General features: G+C 43.8%; 1 protein-coding gene across 4 annotated transcripts in view; it reads right to left on the bottom strand.

Moving 5' to 3' along the window:
• Positions 1-25,463, bottom strand: part of MGLL (monoglyceride lipase) — a 130,861-nt gene that overhangs the window by 38,762 nt on the left and 66,636 nt on the right. For all 4 annotated transcript variants that reach the window (XM_068163789.1, XM_068163788.1, XM_068163790.1 and 1 more), the window contains one exon: positions 6,658-6,764. In XM_068163789.1, coding sequence (XP_068019890.1) covers positions 6,658-6,764 — 107 coding nt within the window. The remainder of the gene's footprint in view (positions 1-6,657; positions 6,765-25,463) is intronic.

Raw genomic sequence — 25,463 nt, 5'->3', positions numbered from 1 at the left:
CCAAAACAGAGTTCAGAAGGGGTGGCAGAAGTAAGTTCACTCATTATCTATTTGCTTTATAGGAGGACCTTGATCAGGTTCTTAGAGTTTTCTCTCTGCTTAAGGAATTACATGGTGTACTGCAGCATATGAATTCTCACCCTGCAGTTACGCACTGTGGTTTCACCTCCTGCATGCCCTGCACATACTAAGCATTCCTCACCACTGCCCTAGAAGGAAGATAAGCCTGACTGCTACCTTCCTTCAACATCTGGAGAAGAAAAAGCTAGGGAGAGCTAGGCTGGCTTGGGATTGTACGAAATGTGGAGTCAAAACAGGGATGAAATGGCACTGGCAGTGGGATGCCGGCCAAGCCAAAGAGCCACCTTCCCTGTGATCCCCTTGCTATGAGGGACACATAGCAGATGCTTACAAGAGAGAACATGAGAGGTGGGATGGACCAGCATGACTGTCTGGTAAATCCCTTAAGTTTCTACCTCTGCCCACATGCTGTGCAGCAGACATCACAGCCTGCTTTTGACATCACAGCCATGTTTACGACTCAATCTTCCCCTGGGTCAAAAGAGAAAAACAGATGAATTCCAGACAGGGCTCATGGGTCCATATGATACTTAACATGGATCAAGGGTCAGAGAATCGTTTAAGTGATCCCTTATTTTCCCATTGTTTTTACTCTGCCATGAGCTTTCAATCTAGCAGTTTTCAGAGCTATACACACCAAGATTTATGTCCATACACTTGTGTCACGGTGGGACAGATTAATCACCCCTTAGCAGCTCTCTCTACACTCCAAATAAATTGTCATAAAAGACTGAAAGACTGACAAGTTGAGATAATTTGAAGAACAAAAGGGCTAATTTCCCCATGAGGAATGTACTTCCAAAGTTTAATCTGAAGCTGTGAAGAATTTCCCTCTTTACTTCTAACAAATTATCAGTGGCAAATGGTCCTGCAGCAGTCCTCACCTGACAAACACAAATGGGCTAGGAGTCTTCAGACTGAAACTGTTAGTAAAGATACTAAAAGAAAGAGTTTTCCTGACTCTTAAGGAGTGGGGGTTTGTGCAGAGGAAATACACTCCTCCTGGGAGAACAACTTTCATCGCTTCTGAAAAAGGCCCAAAGTGGATGCACTAACAGAGGGCCACAGCTGATGCAATATTCTCTTTCCTAGCCAAGCAGAGCATGTATCTGAGGATAAGTGCATCAGTAGCAGTCCAGGGGCTCAGAGCATGGCTACTGGGATAGGCCAGGTAGTACAACTGATCATGTAAGCAAATCCCAGTACTGTGTGAGGTTCTGCCTGCTGGGGGTGGGGGCATGAATGAGAACAGGATTCATGGGGAGAACAGTCATTTTGCACTCCTGAAAATGCTGTGTCTATAGCCATGGCTATTTCCAGTAGTGCATACAGAAGATTTTATTTCCTGGTGATGTTCAGGTATTATGGCCAGGAGCCAGGAGCCCTTCTCTGGAAAAACAAAACAAAATACCAGTAAAAATGCTCACACCCCACTGTAAGGCCCCTGTCAAAGGAACTGCACACAATGAGTGCCATTCCTTCTTATGTCCGTGCAGAAAAGCAGAATAAACATTTCCTGCTATAGTGAGGTAGACTCAGTCAGAGAACAGAAAGAGAACAGACTACTGTGGGTACGTGGGCCCAGCCCCAGCCTTGCTACCAGTCACCAACGACCAGCTGTGCTTCTCTGCCAGCAAACCAGCTCAGAGTATTGCCTGCCAAGGCTTTCCTGACTCCATCTCTGGAGATCACCCTGAAGCCTGCCTCATCACATCATCAGGGAGCACTGCTCTCCAGGAACATTCCCTCATGCTGGTGCTCATGAGCTGTGACTTCTTTCTCACAGTGCTATCCTAATTGTTGTGCTTATTAATGCTGACATCCTTCTTAGTCATTTCCCCCCTCCCAGTTTGACCATGTTTAGTCCTTTTTAACCTTTCTGTGTAGACCAGTCCTTCCCAGTGCCATGAATAAATAAAAGCCTTCTGTTCTCATCCACAAAATGGTCTTTTAAACAGTTGCAAGAACAACATGGCAATCATTAGGAGAAAAAAAAATAAAACAAACCACCACCAGCTAATATTTATACATTTCAAAAATCTCTGCTCCAGCTATTTTCTGCTTTGTGCAAGTAAGTGCTTTGTTAAATAGAGAAAGTGAGACATTTAATGGTGAGCACAACCAGTGGTAGGTGCCTGAGAGGGACCTGCTAACACATCAGAAATGCTCACCGCACACAATGTAGCAGCAGGGCTGAAAAAGAAAGCTGAACTTCAGCCAGAAACATCTAAGGAATATGAATAAGCTTTTAGAACTGCAACCTTTCCCTCTGCTTTGATCTGATGTTACACATAACTTGAGAGTGGGAAATTCAACAGCTGCAACAAAGGTCAGAGTCAGAGGTTTCCATACACCGGGACAGGTAGAGGGTTTGCTGCACCTGGAGAGAGAGAGGGACATTGGAGGGGCTGTTCTCAAGCAAATCTAAAGGCTAGGAACTGCTGCCAGGTTAGGGCTAAGTACTTCACCTCCTTCATCTTCATGAAAGACAGCCACGTTACCACTAAGAAGCAGCAGGCAGTGCCAAGTGTAAAAGAGGGCCGGTGCCTATACTGTTAAAAGTGTAAGGAGACAAGTAATTACATTTTTGTGGCTCTTGCATCTTGGAAATGCTTTTGTAACTGCTATTAGTTGACATGTTCTTTTGAAGGTGAAATTGTGGCTGTTCTGGGCTCTGGCCATGTAATGCAACCACAGAGAACTCAGTAAATGAGATGTTATAGGAAAAGAGATGAGGATAGCTGGAACATCATGTGCTTTACCAACTGAAAATGCTTGGTATGAGAAAACAAAGCCACATTCTCCTTTATTCTCATTTCCCTTGGCTCTCAGCTTTATGGATCCCTAAAATACTGTGTAACTAAAGGGCTGCAATCTGCCTGTGACTGACTGAAGAATTACAGCATCACACCAGTTTGATGAATCTCCCACGGGCATTCCTTCAAAGAGGGCTTTCCTAAAATGATTGCCAATAACCTAGTATGTTTGTCTCATTTCTTCTGTCATCAGAATGTTGCTGTAATAAAATACTAGTAATACAGAAAACAGATTGAGATGTCATTTCAATATACCTAAAGCTTGAAGAAATGGATAGCAAGGTCATCCCAACAGCCTTAGCTCTGCCTTCATGAAGCTGCAAACCAAGTAAATCCAGAAATCATGGGAAATGGTCACCTGCTTATGAGAAACATTGTGTAAGAGACCACAGAACAAAATGCTGTACTGCAAAGAAATATCATCTTCCTCTTTCATGGAATTGACCTAAACCAAAGCCATTTAATAATTTAAGATATAAGGCAGGGTTAAGGGGTCTTCTACAATTCAATTTTCACCACCACCATGGAAAGTTTCTATGAAGTCCTGCAGTCCTGGGCTCACTATGAAATACACCAAAGAGTAATTGTGCAAATCCTGACATACTGAGGGAACTAAGCCAGCCATACCTTTTACAGGGCAATACAAAGACAGAAATTTGGGTGAATACTGTTACTCTGTGAAGTGCTGAAGCTTTGCATAACAGGAAACTGTGGTGCAGAGCAGCCCTCGGCGAGACTTAGAGCCAGGATGTGAGCTGCTACAGACTTCGCAATATATATGGAAATGATTCTTTCTTCTTTTGACTGAAAGATAGACACAGCATAAACCAGTCAAGTCACGCATACTACAGCCCTGGTAACTTCCCAACTCATTTGGGAAATCATGCTAGCCACACTGTGGAACTGCATTAATAATCTCATGGATAATCACCTGTATTGGGAATTTTTATCCATGACAATACCAGAGCCAGAAATCTATGCCAAGCCCATAAGACTAAGAGCCACAGTAAGAAATGGGGAGCAGGAAGCAATTATTTTGCTAACACAACTGAATAATTAGTATTATCCAAAGATACACAAAGGACTGGATGCAAAGGGGAAACACACTGCTGAAGTGATTTGGAATCTCCAAAACAGTGGAGGAAAGCTATAAACTTCCCAGTCTGCCGTGACCAATTTGGCAGTGGAGGTGTTTATGTCCTTTGACTCTTGCTGGCATCCAGCTCAGGCTGTGATGTATTCCATCCATCTCCTTAGGTGCAAAGATTATTGTACAGAGCTTAAAATTTGTTAACTGTCTTTCTAATTTATGGTGAATCTAGGCTCACTTAAAGTAGCTCTTTGTGTAACCCAATTGTGTTCTGCTTTTGGGTTCCTCTCTACCCTCTGCCCATTACGGATGAAGGAAACCAAACTAAATGTACAAAGAAAACTGCAGGCTTGACAGGAAGAATGAAGGTGTTAACTGGCCTGAGAACTCGTATTTGTACTAACTGAAGTCAACTAATTAATCCAGTAACATCAGTCTATAGCAAAAAAAACCACCGACCCACAAAATCTTCATGCTTCTCCAGTAAAAAAGATATTCACAGAACAGGAGAGCAGGTAACTGTCTCATTACACACACACACCATGCCTGACAGGAACCTTCCCTCCAAAGGCCCTTCTCCATGAACAAAAGAGGCAATATATTTTTCAAATCCATGCAATAAATACAATGTTTTGTTGTTTCTTCCAGGTTGGTTGCTTTAAATTTTAACTACTCTTTAAAACCTTTATCAAGTTTTAAGGGACTGAGGAACTAAGGTGCAATGCTAAGCCTTCAGAGAGCAACTACAGTTCTCTTGTAAGCCCACAGTGGCTCTGAACAGATTGCTGCTGTGCCCCAGAGTTTAGTAACTTTTTGTATAGGTACTGCCTGTGATCTACTGCCAGCAGCTGCGGAGTGGACAGCATGTAGCCTGTTCCATCACGACCTTTATGCCACACATAAACAAAAAGGAATGGAGGCACTTCCTACTGGGATTACTGCAGTCTGCATCCAACTAGGATGTGTACCCAAATGAATGAACTGACACCTAGAATACACGTCCGTAAAGGGAAAAAAGAGAGCCATGTGGCCAGCAATGATGCTTCTGCACCTTGTAAAGCAAGTCCTGAGTATGGCAAGCAATCAGTTGTCCAGAAACAACACATCAGTTTTATTTCTTTTCCTTGCAATCTGTCTTGAGGACTAGGTATTCTCTCTTTTTTTTTTTCTCCCAGGGAAAATACAGGGTTTGGTTTTGTACATCAAGTACACAGCTGTGATTGAAAGGGACTCATGACAGGAAGTGCAATGGGAGGCCTTGCTTGCCTGGATTAGGTAAGACTTTGCCTTTCCTTTTGCAGGCTAAATTACTCAACGCTTCCGGTGAAGTTAGGATCTTCAAGCTCAAACAGTCCTGTCTGGGGGTAGGGTTGAGTCTCCACTTCAGCTAAGTAAATTACAGTATACTTTCCAATGTGTTGCAGAAGGGTGGCTGTAGCCAGGAGGGGGTTGATCTCAGGGAGATCCCAGGCAACCAGCACCAGAACAAGAGGACACAGTCTCAAGCTGTGCCAGGGGAAGTTTAGGCTCGAGGTGAGGAGAAAGTTCTTCACTGAGTTGTTAGCCATGGGAATGGGCTGCCCAGGGAGGTGGTGCAGTCACCATCCCTGGAGGTGTTCAAGAGGGGATTGGACGTGGCACTTGGTGCTATGGTTTAGTCATGAAGTCTGTGGTGACAGGTTGGACTTGATCTTTGAGATCTCTTCCAACCTTGGTGATTCTGTGATTCGATTTGCCAGAAAGAGATCAGATTCAGACTAACTGAGATTCATCCCTGCTAACTCAGAATTTGTCCTTGCCTATTGCCCCCTACCATCATTAATCTCACTGATTCATTATACTAGAGTGACTACTGCAGGGATGCTTAAATCTGCAATGATAAAAATAAAGCAAAGACTTTCAAGCACAGGGAAGTCATGAAATTGCAAGAGTCAGGTGTGACAGGAGGCTACTGAAGAACCAGGGCAGATGGTTCAAACACGTTATTAGGGTGCCCCTGTTCATGCACTGCAGGAGATCTGGTGATACCCAGCATATCTACAGGCACACACTGGAGCACAGAGCAGAGATCCTCAAGACAGAGAGGCTAGGACAGTAAGCCTGCATGACATACCATTATGCAGGCCTACTGGTTGGTGTCACTGTATTATCATAGCATTGCATGCGCTTGAGCTGCATCCTCTTCAAAGGTGAGGTGTGTACAGCCAGCTCTGGTGTCCTTGCTGGGCAGTGAGCATGTGTCCAAAGAAAGGTCTGTGATGTCTCCATGCCTCTCCATGTCCCAGGGCAAGGGTATAGCTACCTAGTTGTATCAGCATATGAAAGCTACACAGTCATTTCAGCTTCCTTTCTGGGATCATTTAGAATACTGACCATGAATCTAGCAGATATGCCACCTAGTTCCAGGAGTTAGATGAAAGAGAAATAATCCCATACAGAGAGGTTAAAATAGCACTACCAGTAATGTCAAATCTGAGGAAAACTCAAGGTAAACACCTCTTTACAGATTCAATATGCAGATTCTCCAAAGCAACAGATGATCCCTTTCTCATTTAAGCTGAGGTATAGATGTTTTACTGACTCTCTTCCCACTGCTCAGTAGCTTTAATGGCATTTACTTCAATAAAGTCCTGAGCTGCTGTAAATCAAGTACTGTTTTAGGCTACTCACCATGGTCATGGGCAAAAACAAACAAGTTAAGTTCTGTCAGCCTCTGGGCCAAGTCATCATAGCGGCCGCAGTGTTCCCCAGCACCATGAGCGATAAACACGAGGGCCCTAAATGGAGCATTAAGGTATAAATCATTAGCTTGGCAATCAACCCACAAAGGCTTCTGAGCTGCAAGCAAAACCATTATATACAATTTAACAACAGCATCAGCAAATACAAGGCAAGTACATAATGGCTGAGGTAGGTTTCATCAGAATGGAAAGGGGTGACACTTTGACCTACTATTGACCTGGTCTTCACCAGGTGGTATTAGGACAGACATTATGAAAGACAGCTGCTCAGATACTGCCTTTTTCCATTTGTCTGCCACCACAGTCTGCTTGCAAGCTGTAGATGCAGATGGGTATCAGCATTAACCTTGAGCTGGATAACTGTTCTGGGTTTGGGGTGCCTACACTGCTCCTACAGTGTGTTATCATTGACTTCTTTTGGGATTGGTGTTCCAAATACAAATATTGTCCTTAACCTATACCTTACAACATTGTGTGATGCTATAGAGCATTCTGAAAGATGAAGTTTGGGCTAAAGAACAGGTCTTAAGCAGAGTCCAGAACTTTGTTGGAATTGGGACCCAGTTCTGGTAATCTTACCATTCCAGTTTCTGCCCCCCAAACAGCTGGTTCACTTTGGTGACTAAAGCACCTCTTATGCAGCCAGTGTACCACTACAGAGAGGGATATAAAAACCACCCAGTCTAACAGACACTTCTTTGTGAGAGACATACAAATACTTATCTTTGAAGATTCCAGTTTTACCAATGATATTTTACTTCTACTGGAATGGCATCAAGTGAAAGTGAATGAAGTTGAAGGAACCTTCCCAGTGTTTTTACTGGGCAAAGTTTGTATAGAGTTAAGACTAGAGCCAGAGCAGATGTAGCAATGAAATTACAGAAGTTTTGCTGAACTTGACAGGTGACTGTTCAAAAAACAGCTTTAGCAAGATAAACATAACTTGTTCATTTAAAAATACCATCTGTCATTGCAACATCAATAACCACAAAACAGCCTGAAGGCTACAAGTTAGACACTTTCAGTACATTGACAGTGAAATATTAAAGGAACTGACAACCTAAAATAATGACAGCAGTGGTTTACAGCTAGGGAATTCTTCAACTTTGTTTTGATTGAGGTTTGGAAAACCTTTTCAGAAAGTGTATTCACTGTAATAAACTGTTTTGAGCTGACTATATGTAAACTTAGAGAAGATGTTGGATGGTGTAGAAACTCTTGCTCTAGCCCTCTGATTAGTACCTGCTTCAGAGTACTTGCTCATGCCAGACAATCTGAAAAAAGCATCCTTTGAAACCAGAAGGATTTTCCAGAGCACACTGCAAACACAAAGCAGCAATGCAAAGATGCTCTGGTATCTGTCTAACACTAATTAGGAAGGGTGAGGTTAGATCATGTAGTATATTTAACTTGCTGTGCCTTACAAATGTTCCTTAGTATCACAGAAGGTTTCAAAACTATCAGTGTGGAGCAGTTATTTCTTCCTTTGTCATCTTTCCCAGTCAATAGATTTGTCAAGTTATCAATGCACTTGCCAGACTGCCTAATTTTCAGACTGCAGGGTCTATTATTATAGCTCCAAATACTGATGAAATAGAGACATTGCTTATTCCACAGCAGAGAATACTAACTTTCTGCAGCAGAAGCATCATGACTTTAAGTGTCCCACCTCTCCCAGATGCAGTCAGCCCAGTAGAGACACTGTGGCCAATGCCAGAAGGGCAAATTATTATTCCATACATGCCCCTGAAAATTTGGAGGCACAATCCAATTGCTTCTGCCTCCACTTATACTTCAATTGTCTGGCATCTCAGCCCTGGTCATCCTGGTCCTGGGTAACCTAAAGAGACATCACAGTTCCCAAGTCTGGGGCTTGCAGATCTGCCAAGCATTGAGAAATGCAGGAGAGAGGTGGGAGATGAATCAAACCCAGGCTGTTAACCCACAGGCTCTGGACTCTGTGGCCCAGCTGTGGTACTGCATGCACAGGACACCAATGCAGAAACCAGGAAAATATGAGAGAAAATTCCTGTGTAGACATCACCTTGATATCCAACAGACCCAGACAGGCTAAGTCTGTCTGCCGGATACCTCCTATTACCTGGCTCTTGACAGCTTCCCTGCTCAGTGTCTTACTTAAGCCCTCAGTTATTCTTTGGAGGATGTGTATTTTTTTCTGCTGACTGGGCACAGAGATTAAAGTGAAACTACTCTGACTGCATACAGCCCTTAATTTCACAGAGAAATATTGTTTGCGTGTATGCAGCGAAATGCATCAAGTGAATCCTAATGAATCCTAATGGAAGCCGGCAAAGAGATCTCTGCCAGGAAATCTGTGCTGCTATTCATTCCCCTAACAGCAAAGCCTTAAGTTTGCTTTCATACACATTGATGAAGCCACACAACTTCGCCTGACAGCATCCTGCTAGATGCTCAGACCCCTAATCTTCTGTGAAAACAGTGCGAAAAGAAAACCCCTCAGTGCTTCAGAGAGGCAAGGTGTTCCTGCAACCTTTCCTCTCATCTAGCACAACTGCCAGGCATCATAGAACTGAGCTTTTAGTCACCACAGGGAAGAGACCTGGGTTATTAGCTGACTGCAAAACACTGAAAAAAAATTCTGAGACTGCTTGTGCCTTAAGCACCCTAATGTCAGTAGCTGTCAAGAAGACTTAGATACTTTAAAAAGTTTTGTCCTATCAGCAGTCACAACCATGGAGTAAAATTTCCACACTGTTATTTCCAAACAGAAAGAGTTCATTTTGTTGTTTAGTGAAGTGTGAGTGGCTTTACACTGCCTAAAAACTAGGTCATGTATACACAGCTCTTAAGCTCCAGCCTTAGGGTCTGAACACAGGGGCCACACATTAAACACAACAGCTTGGGAAACTGAAATCAGTATGAGTTTCATCTGCACAAGGATTGGAGGATTTGACTCTTTCACCTAATCTCTCATTTTCCATTGCAAAACAAGTTGAGGGTTGGCAAACAATACCTGAAGGCAGTATAACAAATAGATGGTTCAACATATTTTCACTAGCAAGGTGACATGAAAATAAGAGCGATTAGATTGACTGACAGCGCTTCTTCACTCTATGTACACATTTTGTGCAGACACCCCTGCTCTGGAATTGCAGCCTGCTCTTTCCTACCACAATGGTTGGAATACCAGAGTATCAGAGACTACTTTCAACAAAGTTGTTTAAAATTAATACAGAAACCCTGCAGGCTTTCAGGGTAGGACTGCAGTGCCCCTGTGCATGACCTCAATGGAAACACTGTTTGAACAAGGTTTGAGTATCAGACACGTATCAAATCCACCCTGGGGAGAAATTTCTTCACCTCCAGCTCTTGCAATTGATTGGTGAAATCCTTGGGAAGCTTGCACATCTCAGGTAGAAGACATCATGCACAAGCTGCAAAGTTTTCTGGTGGATACCAGCCTGCACCTGAATCCATGCTAACTCTGGTCTCTAATGGCAGGCAGGGAAACTTGATGTATCTTTGTGTGGTACAGCTCGCTTTGGCTGGAGGAACTGTAATTGCTGAGTATCTTGAAATAGCATTTCTTTGGCATTTGCTCAAGAAAGCACCTTATCACACAACAGCATGATTTCCCCACACTCAGCAGGTGTGTCCCCACATGAGGCCAAGGTGTGAGCTGAACATGAGTAAACATCCACACACTTGCTCTCACCTAACTAGCGCAACAACAATTATGGTTATTAAAGGAAACCAGTTTACTGACTGCTGTTTGCAAAAGCAACAGAGTTTTCACAGATCTCTGCCCTTCCCATAGCCTTCACCACCTCCTACTCTCTCCCCACCACTTTCTCCCCAATACTGTGCAGCTGGCAAACAGATGTAGGTCCTTATTACACCAAGAGGGCAGGACAGTATTTGTCTTCATTGTTGAAATCAACTACTGGCTGTGTTTACCCATCTCCCATGAGGAGGCAATGGCATATACCAGTGACCAGTCCCCCATTCCCACATCCCCACTGTGCTGGTCATCCATGGCTGGTATTGGTCCCTCCTTGTGTAACAGCTGCAGCTTGCTAAGTAGATGATACGCAGCAGGTGACACACAGAGATGCCACACATGCAGCTGGTACAAGGCACATGCAAACACTCTTTCCTGAAGCAGGGAGGCTGGGAGTGGTAGAGGCCAGGCTGCAGCACAATGTTGGTGTGCACAAACCCATATGAACACATTTTCTTCCTGTCCTGCCTCTTGGAGAGGTCACCAGCTGTTCTAAGCTTCATCTGTTTGCAGTCCTCCCATCTTTCTCACTGTTAGCGTCATGTCCCCTACTGTTCCACTTCTTGTGTGGGTAACAGCTTTGCAGGGCAGGAATTCAGCCATGCCAGGACAATTGTTTAGAGAAGCAATTCCACAATCCATTGCAGAAGAACAATTGCTGGGAAAATAAACAGCAGCACCAGGCTTACATCAGTGAGCAAGAGCTCTCTTAAACCAGGGCTTTGTTACCAGAAGAAACACCTTGAAATCACACTCAGAAAGCTCCTGGGCTACGCAATCTGTCAGGCCAGAAGCACAACTCAGGACTTGGATCCTGCTGGGCTTCATTTCTTGCTTTATTTTCAACAAAATCATGTTGAAACTGAGCTGGATGAGGAAGGTTGTGAGCAGGATGGTGTTTTTTTAATATCTTGTGTCCTCTGGGAACAGAGTCACTTCTGTGGGACCCCTTGCGTGCTCTTTTATTGCCAGAATATAACCTAAAGCACTGAGACTAAACCAAAGAACTGAAGACAAGCTTCCTATGACTGCATATATGAAAAATGCAATCTTTTCCACCCCATTTGAAAGCATCCCTCTTCAGAGCTATATTTAAGTACTTGCTTAACCTCAGGAAATTTTCTTCAACGCATGAAAGTTGGTAGGACTTACAAAGAACAAGATGAAAGTTAAAAAAGGGGTTGCAAATGCTGTCTTGAATAAGGACTGAATTAATCACACACAGAAGTGATTTCCTGAGTCAATCCCTTGCAACTTAAGCTAATGCCATGTTAGTCTATGTGAGGTAACTGTGCTTTTCCTTTGTTATTATGTATGTTGTTACCAGAACCGGATCAGCTCTAACAAAGAACATCTGACCTGAGCAGTTTTGAATATTTGACTCTAAATTCCTAAAGTAGTTTTTGTTTTAATGGACAGGAAAGCTCTGAGTTAGGTAGGTGGCCAGGAAAAAAAAATGCCTGGCTTGCTGAAATTAAGCATTGCATTTTGTTGTGCTGTTTGAGCTGATTTATTAGTTCCTTTATCGCCAACATCAGCCCAAGCCTTAGAACCACAGTAAACAACTAACCTTTAGTTATCAAAAACATTCCACTGGGGATGTTTTTGAACAAGCAACTGGATAGTAGCTCACAGACCTTTTTAATGTGCTAAAAATGTAACAACATGTATGTATATTTTACTTCCAAAGTATATTAGAATGGAAAAATCAGTCAAAGGTTGGGAGGTGGTGGAGTCACCATCCCTGGAGGTGTTCAAGAGGGGATTGGACATGACACTTGGTGCCATGGTTTAGTTAGTCAGGAGGTGTTGGGTGACAGGTTGGACTTGATGATCTCAGAGGTCTTTTCCAACCTTATTGATTCTATGCTTCTATGCTTCTATGCTTCTATTATCCTGTTAGCTGGCTAACAGTGAAACTGGCTGATTGTGAAGATCAGTTATCCTTCACATAAGAAGACTGTACATTAAGCAGCTGGTAACTTTGCTCAGCTTCACCTGTCATTCCTATTTTCCACCCTTGGTATTTGGTTAAAGATTACCTATTTAAAATAATAAAAAAAACCCCAGCTAATAATTTCCAAGAGGTCATAATGAAGAACTTTTGTTGTTGTTGTCGTTCACTGTTGGCGACCTTTTTTTCTGGAGGGCTCTTGAGCCTTTTGCTTTGAGTGTAAGCCCCTAAGTCTGGAAGAGGGATGTCTGCTTTTTGAATCAGCTGTTGCACTTTTTTCTTTCTTTTTCCTTCTTCTTTTTCCTGAGGTGATTTGTGTTCCCAAGCACTCCTGGAAAAGCCTGGGTCACGAGCATAGATTACGAATAGTTATGGTGAGTTCTCTCATGTTGTGCACACTCGTAGCCAAGAGGTCAGCCTGGTGACTCCAGTTAGACAGGAATATTTATGGTGGAGTCAGGTGTGTCCCTTCATGCTGTCCTCCTATCTCTATGTAAGATGTGGACTTATGTTCCTCTGAGGGGGCCAGAAACAATGACTGTGCTCCCACTCCCAAGCCATGTTTCAGGGACATGTTACACCCTAGAGCTTTGCTTGCATTCTTGCTTTGTTTTGTTTGGCTTTGTTTTGAGAAATGCACAGTCTCAAGCTGTGCCAGGGGAAGTTTAGGCTTGAGGTGAGGAGAAAGTTCTTCACAGAGAGAGTTGTTAGCCATTGGAATGGGCTGCCCAGGGAGGTGGTGGAGTCACCATCCTTGGAGGTGCTCAAGAGGGGATTGGATGTGACACTTGGTGCCATGGTGTAGTCATGAGGGCTGCGGTGACAGGTTGCACTTGATGATCTTTGAGGTCTCTTCCAACCTTGGTGATTCTGTGATTTCTAGCCTCTATTCTACTGGCCCCCAGCTTTGCCATGTAGGCCCACAATCTGGGTAGCCACCTCTTTTTTCACCTGTCATTGAAGCTAAACAAGATGATGTTAAACTAGCAGTTCTATAGCTATTTCTCCAACTCAGAGTCACAATAGCCTGGAGTTCAGTCTCAATGGACCTTTTCTTGGTATCACAGACCATGCAGCATCAGCAGAGATACCTCACAGAGCTCCAGACATAGAGAAATTCACCTTTTCCAGATAGGCTAAAGTAAACAGTAGTTCAAGAATGTAGTTTAACCTGTGAAAAACCTTTGTCAAAGGACCACACATTAGGGCTTACCCTACAAAATTCCCCCTGGATTTTATAAAGCTTCTGGGGATTGAGGATTTTGCATATTTGTGTTTGATGTGTTTTGCTCCAGTCTAGTAGAACCAGTAGCTTCATTCCTGTTCAGCCAACTCTGCTTCCTACTTTCTTTACCCAGCTTTTCAGGCTTGGAAGTTCCCATGCAAGCCTGTTCAAAGGGACTGCTTTTAGTTTAAGCACCATCTTACTGCCTAACATCGTACAGACTTATGGCTCAGCCTTGAAATCTGTAGTTGCTTCCACAAGCAATTCCCTTGAAACATGTCTGCAAGCATGGTCTCATCACACATCTCAAAATCACAATTCCTCATCAGCTCAGTATTAGGAGGACTTTGAGAACTGCCATCATGTCTAGGTGGAGCAGCACGGGTAAGTTATTCAACAGCACCAGAAAGTGTAGACACCATAAATCAAGAGGGCAGGGGTGGAACTGGGTTGTACAGATATATTTCAAAACAAAAGGTTCAACAGGATCTAGCTAGAGCCAGGACAAAACAATGTGGAGAAACAGTTTAGGCTGATTTATTGCAGCTCTTTGAAAAGCAAGCCTTCACTGAGTATAACTCATGAGTGGTCTAATATAAGGAAGAGAGATGAAGGAAACTTCAGGTGGGGGTGGGACGGAAGGAATTATTGGAACCATGCAACTGCATAGCTCTGGATAAAAATCTCTGCAAAGTTACCATCTGAGACCAGCTGCATTTTGTTTCAAGGGAGCTTTGATGTAATATTTTAAGGGACACAAGGCTGAGATCAGAGGTGAAATGTGTGGTGTGTAGTTTAAAATGCATGGGCTGGATCTTCCCACCCTTTAGTTGGATAAAACTGAGGATGAAGGATTCTACAGTTACAAGGACTGCCTCGGGGAGACACTCCTCCACTTTGATATCAGAGATGGGATTTTTCCTTGGCAGAACTGACTGCCAGACCTGCTGCTCTGAATTTGCAAGGCAGACAAGCACTCTGGAGACAGGGACAGCTCAGAATTTGGAGCTGTGCTTCCCCCTTATTGCTGCCCTTCTACAGAGCACAGGAATCCTTGAAAGAAGAACTACAACTTCTTTTTCCAAAGGTGCAAGGTGTAGACATTGCTACACATGGGGGACTGAAGAAGGGCTGACTGTCCCCAGTCCTGGCTGGCAGTAAGGCTGGAATTAGACATCCTGGTTCTATACTTGGCTCTGCTTCAGCCCTTCCTCAGTACAAGGATGATAAGAGAGATAAAATGGAGACAGCATCTCCCAAGGCAAGCTACAAGCATGAATGAACAAAGCAGTCACTGTCTTTCTAAGAAAACTGGGCACAGTATTATTGAAGTAGAAGACATCAGCTGCAGAATTCAGGATGATCTGAAATCATATCCAAATTTTTTAGCTTAGCTTTAAGGTGTAGAGGAAAAAAAATCAAGGAAACAAGAGAGTTTCTGGCATATATCCTGTATCTCCTTGGATAAGATATCTCTTGTTAATTGTATCAAAAATTAATTCTCACTTGGAAGCAAAGCCTCTGCTGGTGGAAAATGGCTTCAGGACCATGATTCTCCATGGAGAACCAACAAATAGGGGGTAAGAGCAAGAACAGTTTTTGCAGACTTCCCCCTCCTCTTTCATGGACTTGCACTGAACCTCTAATGATTTCCAAAGGGACAAAAATTACCAGTTAGCCAGTCATGTAGCAGTTTCTTCTTGGAATCAAAATGCAGGCACTGCATGCTGAGCCAAAGCCTTGGGAAAAGAAATGCTTGTGTAATTAGACGGACTGTCCTTCCAAAGCACGAGAAAGTGGCAATTAAAGGGCCAGAAGTTTTCTTCTGCACAATCACTATTGCTTAAACTCAGCACTACTCCACTAGCATAGGGCTAAACCTGTTCACTGAATGAAGGAGGCGTTTTCATGCACAAGTAAGCTCCCCTTTCAAAGTACCTATGCAAAACCAGTTCTTTCTTACTGAGTTCACTCAGACTCAGCATACTGAGAACACTGGTACCTGCTCCAGTGACAAGTCATTACTTATTGCTGCTGCTCCAAGCTCATAGCCTGGCAAACCCGACTCAACTCAAGAAGCTGTCTACAACTACCTGAAGGGAGGTTGTAGCCAGGTCAGGGTTGGTCTCTTCTCCCAGGCAACCAGCACCAGAACAAGAGGACACAGTCTCAAGCTGCACCAGGGGAGGTTTAGACTGGATGTCAGGAAGTAGTTCTTCATAGAAAGAGTGATTGGCCATTGGAATGGGCTGCCCAGGGAGGTGATGGAGTCACCATCACTGGAGGTGTTTAGGAAGAGACTGGATGGAGTGCTTGGTGCCATGGTTTAGTTGATTAGATAGTCTTGGATGATAGGTTGCACTCGATGGTCTCAAAGGTCTCTTCCAACCTGGTTAATTCTATTCCATTCACAGTATCACAGTATTGCCAAGGTTGGAAGAGACCTCGAGGATCACTGAGTCTAACCTGTCACCACAGACCCATGACTAGACCATGGCACCAAGTGCCACGTCCAATCTCCTCTTGAACACCTCGAGGGATGAAAAGACTAAGCAGGCTTCCTAGAAAGGAACAAAGTGTGCTTGATTACGGGATCAGCTCAAGCCATGCACAAATGCTCCCTACATGGCACCTCAGCCACATTTTGATCATTTTATTTCACCTTTCTGCATAGTAGAAAAGATGGAATTAGGCAGCAGAATCTCTGTATTGGGGTGACAAGTTCTAGCTGAGCCTCTCTAGGTTTCAGATGATGGAAATTACTTTAGCTAGGAAAGCCATCCCTCTGGTTAGGTTCATGCAAGTGCTTGGTGACTTTAAAGTCTTTAGTAACATCCTTACTAGCTCAGTTATTTTCAAGTGATTGCTTAGAAGTGCTTATAGTTTAAGGCAAATCATAAAGTGGTGCAAAAGACAATACACCAGAAGTATTTCTTAGAATTCTCTTAAGACAAGTCTGCAGACTCTTTCTGACTTTTTTCATAAGGTATTTTTCACGTGGGAGCAGGACATCACTGGTGGTCTGGACATGGGCTCACCAGGGGTTCTTCACAGTCAGTCTCCACTCTCCTTTAAAATAGGTTTGTCCCATATTAGACTCTAGCCACGGCGATAAACACCTCCTGTCCCAAGCTGTTATTTCAGGGAGTGGATGGTACAGACAACTCATGACAGACAATGCTGAAAAAGTTATTAGAGGACCTCTCCTATGAAGAGAGATTGAGAGAGTTGGGGCTGTTCAATCTGGAGAGGAGAAGGCTCAGGAGATCCTATTGTGGCCTTCCAGTACCTTAAGAGGGCCTAGAAGAAAGCTGGTGAGGGACTTTTTAGGAGGTGAGGTAGTGATAGGACTAGGGGGAATGTAGGAAAAATAGAAATGGGTAGATTCAAACTGGATGTTAGGAAGAAATTCTTCAGCATGAGGGTGGTGAGACACTGGAACCCATTGCCCAGGGAGGTGGTGGAAGCCTCATCCCTGGAGGTTTTCAAGGCCAGGCTGGATGTGGCTCTGAGCAACCTGATGTAGTGTGAAGTGTCCCTGCCCATGGTAGGGGGGTTGGAACTAGATGATCCCTGAGGTCCCTCCAACCTTAACAATTCTATGATTCTAATTCTGGTCATCACCCTAGCAGCTGCGCAGGAAGGAAGCTGAAGAACACACAACTGGCAGAAGGGCTCAGAGTGTTTCCAAGCCATTCCTTGCAGTACAAACTGCACAACTGAAGGACATTGATCAGGCATTTTGGGCTTACAGGGGCAAGTCTTCCCAGCTTGGAAGAGAGCTGTGAATCAGTACAAAGCAAGAAAGGGGATGATGCTCTACCTGTTCTATGAACTCAAGATAGTTTGATATTATTACTTTTTAATAAAGCACTGACTGTGCAATTCCCAACTGTATGGCAACAGTTTCAAGCAAAACATAAAACTTCAATTCCCTGAAATACTCAGGCCTGATAGTGTGGTTCATAACCAGACAATTCCACCCATAATATGGAACTCTTGATTACTTCCTGCACAGATTCAATTACTTGTCCTCACTTTTACCTTTCTGATCCAATTTTGCCTGCACTCCTCTGTGTTGGCAGAGACCTTAATTGGTTATCTTTAACAAACTGACAAACTCATAAAAAGTTCAAATACCAGAGATAACATGACTTATCACCCAATCTCTGTCTGCATGATCTTCCCAAAGGCAGGATGGAATCATCCCATAAACTTTGAGACAGAAACTCAAGGATTGATTTCTTAATCATAAAGCACTTATGTATATTTAAGCCTACTTTGAGATTAAGCACATTCATTTCCAATGAATATTCCTATCTCAGCACATCCCAGAGCTGCACTTCAGCTATGCCCAGCTATGAGAGGAATCTTTGCAGTGAGAGGCTTTACAGGCTCTGTCAAAATCAATATCAGCAGCTATTCTTCTGGGAAATCAGTAATGTCCTAGGCAAAGCGCTTGCCAAGGCTTTGAGCATGTTCCAATTAATTCACTATTTCATGTTTGCTGTAGACCTGAGGTAGGAGAGAAAGTTGGATGTAAGCAGTTAAACATGAGCCACAGGAGGTCTAAGACAGTGATCACTGCTATATGTGCTTTAAAGGCTGAAATGTTTATTCAAGGTTTGAACCAAAGTAAATTTGACCCGGGGCTGAGGTTGCAGTGGTTTACCTACAGATGACTTAAAAGTTAACAAATGGATGGAGACTTCAGCCTACGGTTGCCAAATCAGGGCCTGTGTTATTTCTTGGCCCCACTGAGCTAATCTGGCTGTCCAAAGGCTTAAAGCTATGGCAGATTTGCTTCCTAAAATCTTCTTTCATTTCTAACACCGAGGCAGCCTTACCTATTGCAGCAAAGACTAATGTATATAAGGAACTACTTGCCATGAGTTTTCAACACTGTCATGTTGATTTGCTCTCAAAAAGGCTTAGATGTTACAGCTTTAAACTCCAAAAGGTGAACAGGGACCTGACCAACTTGGGGTGCAACTACTATGACAAAGGGATGAGTGGCAACAATAAGATTATTCTGTTATATAAATCCTTGGCTGCTATCACTGTAGGTACAGGCAAAGAAAGCTGAAGGCATGTGGGATGCTTTTTCTGCAGAAAAGCTTAAAATAGAAAAGGAAATCAATACTCATTTACTGTATCTGGCAGTCACTGAACCAAAACATACATGTACACCTACAGCAGAGCAGAAATAACAACATTTATTTAAACCACAAGCTGTTATTCTGCTGCAGGAACGCTGTGTTTTATGTGGAGTGCTTCACCAGGAACTGAGAAGTACCACATATTTCTGACCATTTTAAAAAAGCCTCAGCAATATCAAGAGCAAATACTTTCAATACCACAGTTATTAACCCTGCCACTGCCAGGCTGGCTCCAAATCCTCTGACTGCCATCAAAGACTCAGAGCTGGTGTCCAGCCTAGCCGCAGGGAAGATGTTTTGCCTTTCCTCCTGAGTTTCTCTCCTGCCAACTTACAAGACACCATTTGTTGGATCATATGTGAGGTGTGAATCTGCCACAGCCTGCAGTGGGAATGGGAAGAGCTTCATCAAGTATATTGCACCAGCACAACACCAGGGCTGTTCATGGAATCAGAGTTACAGAGATCCCCGATGAGGGCTGAACCACTGCATGTGTCATGCACAACATGGGGAGGAAAGGAGACCTCAGTTCTGCAGTTGTGAGATAGGAATGGGGCTCAGGAGCACTGCAACACCCCAGTTTGTGCCCTGAGAGCTGGCAGAGGTGTATGGGGCAGCAGAGGTTTGCCAACTGCCTGCAGAGCTATGGGGTGACTTGAGCAGGGACATGGCTCAAAATACCCTGGGCTTAACAAAATGTCAGCAAGTTTTGATGCTACAATTAGCAGTGCTGAGGGATCTGACCTGCTCTCCCAAAGCAACAGGAGAACATGCACAGCAGGAAGCAAACCTTTGATGGTCAGAAGCCTTAAATGATGCTTCAAAAGATAGATGCACACATGTACATAAGAATGAGGTAATGTTTCCACCAACTACACAAAACTAGGGGGGATTAGAGGAAGTAGCAGTGTTTACAAATCAGCATTCCCCAAACACTGAAAGAGAAATTAAAAATAAACAAAGTGAATCTGCTGATGGTTTATTTTCCATCCCCCAGCTCTGAGAAATGTGACCAGTAAACAAACAGCACAAATAATAACAACAGCTGGCTCTGTACAACACTCCTCATTCACAAACCCCCAAATGCTGTACAAAGGGTGCAACTAGGCTTGTTGCAGTCACACACAGAGCGATGAATGGGACCTCAAGAGGTCCTCTGGTCTATTATCCTGTCCCAAGTCAATGATCAACTCTTCCCCACACTGTCATGTGAACTGAAACACAAGAGGCAAAAAGCCTTGCCCGTGGCAACACAATCTGCTAGATGCAAAGATGGACACACAGTGTGGGGCAAAACCTGACCCTACAACAAACAGCAGGAGTTTAATAGCACAGTCAAAATCTCACCATGGGTTCCCTGAGCTCCAGCCCTGTGCCACATACAGGGGGCCACAGTGAAGCTGGGAAGAAAATAAATTGTTAAAAAGCTTCCTGTTGTGGGCAGCTAGTAACTTCAGAGAAGTGATCTGCGTGTTTTCAGGACAATTTGGGTTGAGATGCTTGGTGCTCCTTGCTAAAATCATTTGTGGAGGGCCACAGTGATCACTTTAGAAGAATAGAATAGAATAGAATAGAATAGAATAGAATAGAATAGAATAGAATAGACCAGACCAGGTTGAAAGAGATCATTGCATCCAACCCATCATCCAACACCATCTAATCAACTAAACCATGGCACCAAGCACCCCATCAAGTCTCCCCCTAAGCAATCCCAATGATGGTGACTCCACCACCTCCCCGGGCAGCCCATTCCAATAGCCAATCATTCTTTCTATGAAGAATTTCTTCCTAACATCCAGTCTAAACCTCCCCTGGTGCAGCTGGAGACTGTGTCCTCTTGTTCTGGTGCTGGTTGCCTGGGAGAAGAGACCAACCCCCACCTGGCTACAACCTCCCTTCAGGTAGTTGTAGACAGCAAGAAGGTCTCCTCTGAGCCTCCTCTTCTCCAGGCTAAGCAACCCCAGCTCCCTCAGCCTCTCCTCATAGGGCTTGTGTTCCAAACCCCTCACCAACTTTGTTGCCCTTCTCTGGACACATTCAAGCAAGTCAACATCTTTCCTAAACTGAGGGGCCCAGAACTGGACACGGTACTCAACTTGTGGCCTAACCAGTGCAGTGTACAGGGGCAGAATGACTTCCCTGCTCCTGCTGGCCACGTTGTTCCTGATTGCACTATGGAATGCGCTGCCCGGGGAGGTGGTGGAGTCGCCGTCATTGAAGGTGTTCAGGAGGAGACTTGACGGGGTGCTTGGTGCCATGGGTTAGCTGTTTGGGTGGGTTGGATTGGTTAATGGGTTGGACACGATGATCTTGAAGGTCTCTTCCAACCTGGTTTGGTTTATTCTAATAAAGGTTTATTCTAATATCCTTTTAATAAAATGAAATTATGAATGCTACTCAGAATATAGTTTTTAACAATACAAATAATGTAGACTGGCTCTCACACAAAACTGAAGAAATGAAGAAAAAGCTCAACCATTCAGTCAGCTAGATGCTATCTCCACAGCCATTTAATTAGGTACTGCTTCCTCATCACTCCTCCTGTCTTTAGCTCTGCAAATTAAGCCACAGCAGCTTTCTGGAATTTGACAGTTGAATTTGAAACCTTGCTGAGATACTTGAAAAATAAGGGTAAAAAATATTTTGAAAATCTACAAAAATAAGCTCATCTTGCCAGCTGGTGAACTAGCTAACCTGCTGACACCCACAGCATACTAAACCAACTTTTGGTGCTGAAAAAAAAGGCCAATGATCTAAGTTTAATTCCCTCACTCTTCAAGCATCAAGCTTGATAAAGGAAGAAAGAAAACATACAGAACAGGACCTCTTTATCATAGATCAGGCAGAAAAAAAGATCAGTAATCTTCCTGTAGCAGCTTGTACATTTCCTCCTTACTCAAATGGTTTGAGGAGGGCAACAAAGCTGGTGAAGGGCCTGGAGAATAAATCTTATGAAGAGCAAGGGGAGGAGCTAAACTGTATGGTCCTGCTCTGGCAGGGGGGGTGGATTCGATGATTTCTTTGGGTCCTTTCCAACACTGACATCCTGTGATCCTGTCAGCTGGGGCTGTTTGGTTTGAGAAAGATGAGGGCAGACCTCACCACTCTCTACAACTACCTAAAAGGATGTTGTAGAGAGGATGATGCTCATCTCTGGTCTCTTCCCACAAGTAATTACTGATAGAACAAGAGGGAATGGCCTCAAGCTGTGACTGGGCAGCTTCAGACTGGCCATTAGGAAACATTTTTTCACAGAAAGAGTGGTCAGGCATTGGAATGTGCTGCCCAGGGAGGTGGTTGAGTCACTAACCCTGGATATATTTAAAGATTGTTTGTATGTGGTTGTTGGGGATATGCTTTAGGGGTGAACCTTGTAGAGTAGGGTTATTGGTTGGACTTGGTGATCCTGAGGGTGTTTTCCAAACCTGAACATTTCTGTGATTCTCTTACTACACTATTACCACTGAATATCTGGCTTTAGCCCAGGTACCATTATTTTGTTTCCTTTTTTCCCCTCTCTTTCATTTAACAGATTGCTGCTGAGACAATTTGCTTGTAGCTGAATGGCACCAAACAACTAATGCATCATTTAGTAGATGTTTTCAAAACCTCTCAACCACCAAAACTTCCAGGGATAACTTACTTTTGCTGGCATCTTTCATCTAGGGGCTCCAGACCCAATTTATATCACTTGTCTGGATGATTACACCCAATTTTAAATGAGGAACCAATAGCACAGAGAAATGATGAGTCTCAATCTGTAAATCACTGGTCATTGTGTCAGTGCCTAACAAGTGTCTTGATCATGTGTTTTGCCTGTTCTCTGCTCCTCATTGACTTCTTTGCTCTGTTTTCTGCCACTAAATTGTCTAGTTCTAGCAAGTTGCCTTTGCCATCGCTTAGTATGAGAGGATTCAGAACCTCCCATCATCAAGTGAGCATTTGCCAAACAAAAATGAAGTTAGCTCCTGGCTGCAAAGCATATGTCTGACACGCAGAAAGTGAATCTCTTCCATTCCAGTGGAAGTACTCATAAAATTCAGTGTTAGTCAATGTCTTGGGACACTGAAAACAGCTACATGGCTGCTACTGAAAAAAATAATTGATCCCTTTGGACATGAACATACTGCAACTTAGGAGAAACAAACACATCCCCAAGCAGAGCACACTCCAGGACTCATCCCCTCTCCAGACCCTTGATGATGTGGACAGCCCATAGGAATGTGCTTTGAGGCAGGCAAATCTGACTGGAGTACTCAGGCCACCAGAACTACTTTCACAGGTCATATCCTGCCTGTCCCCAAGGCCACACCGTGGTACCACTGTCTGGATAGTGAGTCTGGCCAGCTCTGAGATGCCTTCCTGATACCTCAACTCTGTGACTCGCCCAGGCCTGATTGCTTTAGAAGATGTTTATGGTTGGGACTAACCCAAGGTTGGTATTTGGGATTGCTCTATCAGTATTTCTTTTGCAGTAAACCTATGTGAAATTTTGCTGCTCTTCAAGAAGAAACCCTAGGAGAGCTATAGTTTTAATGATATCAGAAAGCTTCATTTACCCTGGTGCTGCTAATTTCCTTCCAATAGGATATCAAACTATACTGATTGAGCATCAGAATGTCTATACTGGTACAGAACAGAGCAGGGAGGTATGGGTATAGTTAAGGATGTACTTGGGATGAGCAGAGGTGAGGGACTTGCCTAAGCAATTCTTAAGGAATCTCATGGGCAAGATCAAGGGTGCGACACTATCTCCTTGGATGCTTAGGAGAATCCTCCATTTGCTATCAAGGTTGTGTCACATCTCTTGGATAAGGGACAACAGAAGGTTTAAAACACTGATGGCTTCCATTCAAGTGGAAGTACATTAGGACAATGGCATGCCTGAACCCAGGAAGGCAGCTCAGCCAAATGCGTCTGCAGGGACAGCACTTACAACAATACAATTTCCCTAGAAGAACAAAGAGATCAGAATTTTGCCCTGCCTCTGAAAAGCACAAAGCTACAGCAGCTTGAGGGAAACCTGCAAGGCCAACTCCACTGCAACAGGAATCTAGAAAAAATATCCTCTTCTAGCCAGTACAACTATACTGCCCAACTCTTGTATTCACCATGCTGGACAGCACCATTTCCAAGAGCTCATCAGGTGCACTGGGAACCAACACAGATTTTGCTTCCTTGAACGCTTTTTAAGGACCATGATAAAATTTTACTGCTTTGAGATTCACAACAGGGAACTTCTAAAGTCACCTTGCTCCCACACACCAGTGTTACAAAGCTGCACACTTTGTGCCCAGGAGCTGATCCTAAGAGGGCAGTGAGTAAGGGGGACACATTACTTAAAACTGTTGTTCCTTTTGTTATTTGTCTTTTTCCTTGGGTTCTTTGGAATAAAAGGCAGATTTGCTTCTGTTGAACACTCCTGTGGAGAATGAAAAAAAACAGCCAAGAAGGCCAGTAGCATACTGGGGTACACCCAGAAGAGGTGTGCCTAGTAGGTCGGGAGAAGTTTTCCTCCCATAAGGCTGCATCTGGAATATTGTGTCCAGTTCTGGGCCCCTCAGTTGGAGAAGGACTTCAGGGAACTGCTTGAAAGAGTCCAGTGCAGGGTCACAAAGATGATTAAGGGAGCAGAACATCTCCCTTATGAGGGAAGGCGGAGGGAGCTGGGGCTCTTTAGTTTGGAGAACAGCAGACTGAGGGGTGACCTCATTCATGTTTTTACATACATCAGGGGAGAGTATCAGCAGGACAGACCAGACTCTGCTCTATGATGTCCAGTGATAGAACAAGGGGCAATGGGTGCCAAGCTGTATCACAGGAGGTTCCAGGTAAACATAAGGAAATGTTTTTTTTTTTCACTGTGAGGGTGACAGAGCACTGAAGAGGTTGCCCAGAGGGGTTGTGGAGTCTACTTCTCTGGAGACATTCAAAACCCTCCTGGATGCGTTCCTATGTGATCTTCTCTGCCTGAGGGTTGGACTGGATGATCTTTTGAGGTCCCTTCCAACCCCTAACATTCTGTAGTTTTGTGACAAAGCCTGTTGGAAATCTATAGAGGAAGAGCCAAAGCTTCTGTTGGAGCCCCCCTGCTGTGAACCCAGTTTGCTAATATGCCCGTGCTCTGGAAATGCATAAGAAATCATAAAAGGATGCCCCCATTCACCAGGAAGAAGCCAGGCACGTGGAGCAAAGGGAACAGTCATTAAAGGAATACATCCATGGCTGATGAATGGGTGGAAGGCTTTAGAAACCCAGGCAGTAGCAGTACACCAGGGGAAGCCTGGAATGCTGATTTGGCAGCAATTTTTTGTTACTTCTCCTTCGCACTGTGTACAAAGTGATCAGACACACAGGGGGAGTTGAACTCATCCTGCGACAAACTGCGCCGACAGAAGTCCCCTTCCACCACACGCCTCTGGCCCTTGTGCCTTAGTTTGAAGTCAATCTCATTAGCACAAGCCAAAGAGTTCTTCGTGAGTGACACTGAATCAGAAATTCCTTTAAATATTTCCAGAGACTAACACCACACAGTATAATTAAGGACTTGATTTCATTTGCTTTGACTTCACTTTGGTTTAGTTATTTATTTATGCCTTTTGGAAGGGTCTGAAAAGTCAAATTCAGCTTTGTC

The sequence above is a fragment of the Melanerpes formicivorus genome, unplaced genomic scaffold (assembly GCF_026170545.1).
Source record: "Melanerpes formicivorus ecotype bairdi unplaced genomic scaffold, bMelFor1.0.p_v2 SCAF_74, whole genome shotgun sequence".
Classification (NCBI taxonomy): domain Eukaryota; kingdom Metazoa; phylum Chordata; class Aves; order Piciformes; family Picidae; genus Melanerpes; species Melanerpes formicivorus.
Note: the sequence above shows the minus strand (reverse complement) of the source record. Positions and strands in the feature narration are given on the sequence as shown.